The 3077-nt window shown below is 49.6% G+C and overlaps 1 protein-coding gene across 1 annotated transcript; it reads left to right on the forward strand.

Moving 5' to 3' along the window:
- Window positions 1–272: 272 nt before the first annotated feature.
- LOC100540834 (putative dimethylaniline monooxygenase [N-oxide-forming] 6) lies at window positions 273–3071 on the forward strand. Its single transcript, XM_010715727.2, has 4 exons — window positions 273–398; window positions 499–636; window positions 2257–2445; window positions 2762–3071. The coding sequence occupies exons 1-4, from the start codon at window positions 288–290 to the stop codon at window positions 3032–3034; spliced, it is 711 nt and encodes a 236-aa protein (XP_010714029.1). The 5' UTR covers window positions 273–287; the 3' UTR covers window positions 3035–3071.
- Window positions 3072–3077: the final 6 nt, after the last annotated feature.

Below are 3077 nucleotides of genomic sequence, written 5' to 3' on the forward strand. Positions count from 1 at the left end.
TTTTTGTACTGAGGGGCCCAGAAGTGAACACAGAACTTGTGCAGCCTCTCCAGAGCCTCACCTGCTCTCAGTGACTTGGATGTTGCCATGCAGCTTTGCAGAGGTGCTGGGGGGAGCTGCTTGTGTCCTTGACCTCTTCCGTGGAAATAATTCCAGCCCAAAGTACTGATTTCCTAACTCAAGAGCTCTGAGCCCGCAGCTCCTCATGTTGCAGCTGTGGGACTGCTAAAGTCCACCCAACAGAAGGCAGCCATCCAAACTGCTGCAGGGCTCTGGCCCTGCCTCCCATGTCGTGCCAGATAAAAGCTTTGCTCTTGGCAGGAAACGCCTCAAAGCCACACAGATCCTCTCCTCCCACAGCTCCCACTCCAAGCTCTGAGGCACTGCAGGCTGCACAGGTAAGCGAGGACAGATGGAAAAAGCTCCAGGTGTTGCATGGGGCCAGACTGGGCCTAGGAGCACAACGTGGCACCATGACAGCCTCTCTCCCACCCGCAGGACACCATGGTGCGACGCGTGGCTGTGGTGGGCGCAGGCGTCAGCGGGTTGGCAGCCACCAAGTGCTGCCTGGAAGAGGGGCTGGAGCCCATCTGCTTTGAGCAGAGCGAGGACATCGGAGGGCTCTGGCGCTACACGGTGAGGGGCTTGGGCTGCGTGGTCTTCTGGCAGTCTGGGGCTAGGGGAAAGTTTGCGGATGGTGGCTGCAAGTGCCGCTCAAGTGGAGGAAATGATCACAATAAAACTCACGGTAGAGGGGTGAAGGCATCAGGTTAGCTCTGGGCGATGGCTAACCAGCTCTTAAGTGCCTGGGGAATGCTCTCCTCAGGGCACACTTGGCACTCACAGGGGTTGGTTACTATACCTGATGGGTTTGGGGTGTTCCTATGGGCCCTGCCTTGGGGTCACCCACACTTTCTATCACTAGAAACCTGAGGAGTTGGTTTAATTTTTAACCCCGAATATTTTTGGAATGCAGAAGCGCTGTACAGAGTAATTTCAGCAAGATACTGATGTGGGCTTGCTGATTCTTGGATCATCTGGAACACGGACACTTCCAGCCCTAGTGAGACTCTTATTTTGACAAGAGTGCAATAAAACACTTAGAGCTTAGAGTTTGGTGGGGCTTTCTTCCTTTTCTTTTTCTTTCTTCTTTTGTTTTGTTCTGATGCAAATAACCTTCTGTTCTTCAGTTTCCTTCAAGCTCTCTTGGGTGTATTTTTAACCAAACTTTAACAGCAGAAAAGACAAAGTTTTGTGGCAGTTGTGCTTGGCTGAAACATCGTTTTATTAATTACTCCTGTGACTTATTAAAGATGTGGTAAATGTTGCACATCTGCCTCGTTCTGCCTACTGAGCAGGCGAACCTGCAGCCAGGTGGCCACCCAAAATTTGCTGTTCCCTTGCTGTGGGTGTGTCTATCCCTTAATACTGCCTGGGCAAAGCTGGGGACATAAATCCCAGCCGGAAAAGTCAACAGCTGTTTTGAATGCCCTGATGTCCAGACAACAGTGCTGGATCATCTTGTACACAGGACATCTGAGATTTTGGCAGGGATGTGATCCTTGCTCTGTCATAGAATGGTTGGCCAGCAGGCCAGATGCAAAGTATTTTTCTTAGCTGCTGATGTTGCCTGGATTTTGTTCCCTTTTGAGCAATAAGTCTGCAGTGTCCTCTGTGTGCTCCAGCTAAGCAGAGGGAAATATCACTTTGAACTCTGCAAGTGATGTTTATAAGAAGAAAGGCTTGAAGTTGAAAATAGCAGTTGTGTGTTTGCACAAAGTTGAGCACAGACATCAACAGAGCTGATCTTCCTATAAGGTAAATGCAGAAGATATTACACCGAGGATTCTGAGATTATAACAGGGATGTACTGTATATGGTTCTTTCAGATGAGCCCACAAAGCCTGTGAGCATATGAGAAAGGTAAGCAGTGGGCTAGGGATGACCTTCTAGGGGTGGTCAGTGGCCTTGTTTCTGGGTTTGGTTGGTGAAGCTGAGTGGAAGGACAGGTTGGGAATTACATGGCCAGGCAAGGAGGGCATAGAAAGCATTGAAGGAGGTGGGTTGCAGGTGAAGACGTTGCTCTGAGAGCCAGACATTGTGGTTCAGGTCTCCAAAACTGTGATTCTCCTAGCAATCATGACATTGGGTGGGGTTATGTCCAGACTAGCTTAGCATTTTCTTGCCTGTGGCTTATGACTTTCTGGGGTGCCCATGACAGAGCCCTCTAACCAAAGCCCTCTCCTCTCCCTCCAGGAAAAGCCAGAGGAAGGCAAAGCTAGCATCTACCGCACTGTCTTCACCAATTCCTGCAAGGAGATGATGTGCTACCCTGACTTCCCCTTCCCTGATGACTACCCCAACTATATACACAATACAAAGCTCCAGAAGTACATCCGTGACTACGCACAGCATTTTGACCTTCTCCAGCACATCCGCTTCAAGGTAGGAGGGATGGACGTTGCTGCTGTGTCTCAAAGAAAATCCTGGAGTAGACATCCTAGGGAAAAAGCTTGCTGGTTTTGTTAAATTGGGTCTCACCAGCTTCTGGCTGGGTTGTGTCAAATAACCAACCAATGTGGGGAAGCCGTTACTTCTGGGATGGAAAATCAGATGGAATGGGAGGACACCAGTGGGTTTTCTCTATCCAAAATAATTGCCAAGTCTGTGACATTGTGTCTGGTGGGGACAAGGACAGAGCCTGCCTGGCTGCCGTGGGGCTCCTGGAGTGCTTCCCACACCTTTATCCCTTTCCTTTAAGACCATGGTCACGAAGATAAGGAAGCGCCCTGACTTCAGTGCTACGGGGCAGTGGGAGGTGGTTACGCGGAGAGACGGGAAGGAAGAGGCAGCGGTTTTTGATGCTGTTATGATTTGCACTGGGCACCATGTCTATCCAAACCTCCCCCTTGCCCACTTCCCAGGTAAGCTAAATGAACTTGATTCAGCCATCACACAGCCAGGTGTGTGCACTTTACATTCAAATGTTGGATGTTTTGTTGTTGTTCTTTTTTTTTCCAGCATCAAAGATTGATGTTAGGGGTGAGCTCTGTTCAGGAGATCAGAACTTTTTTTTT

Source organism: Meleagris gallopavo, chromosome 10, assembly GCF_000146605.3.
Source record: "Meleagris gallopavo isolate NT-WF06-2002-E0010 breed Aviagen turkey brand Nicholas breeding stock chromosome 10, Turkey_5.1, whole genome shotgun sequence".
In the NCBI taxonomy this organism is placed as follows: Eukaryota; Metazoa; Chordata; class Aves; order Galliformes; family Phasianidae; genus Meleagris; species Meleagris gallopavo.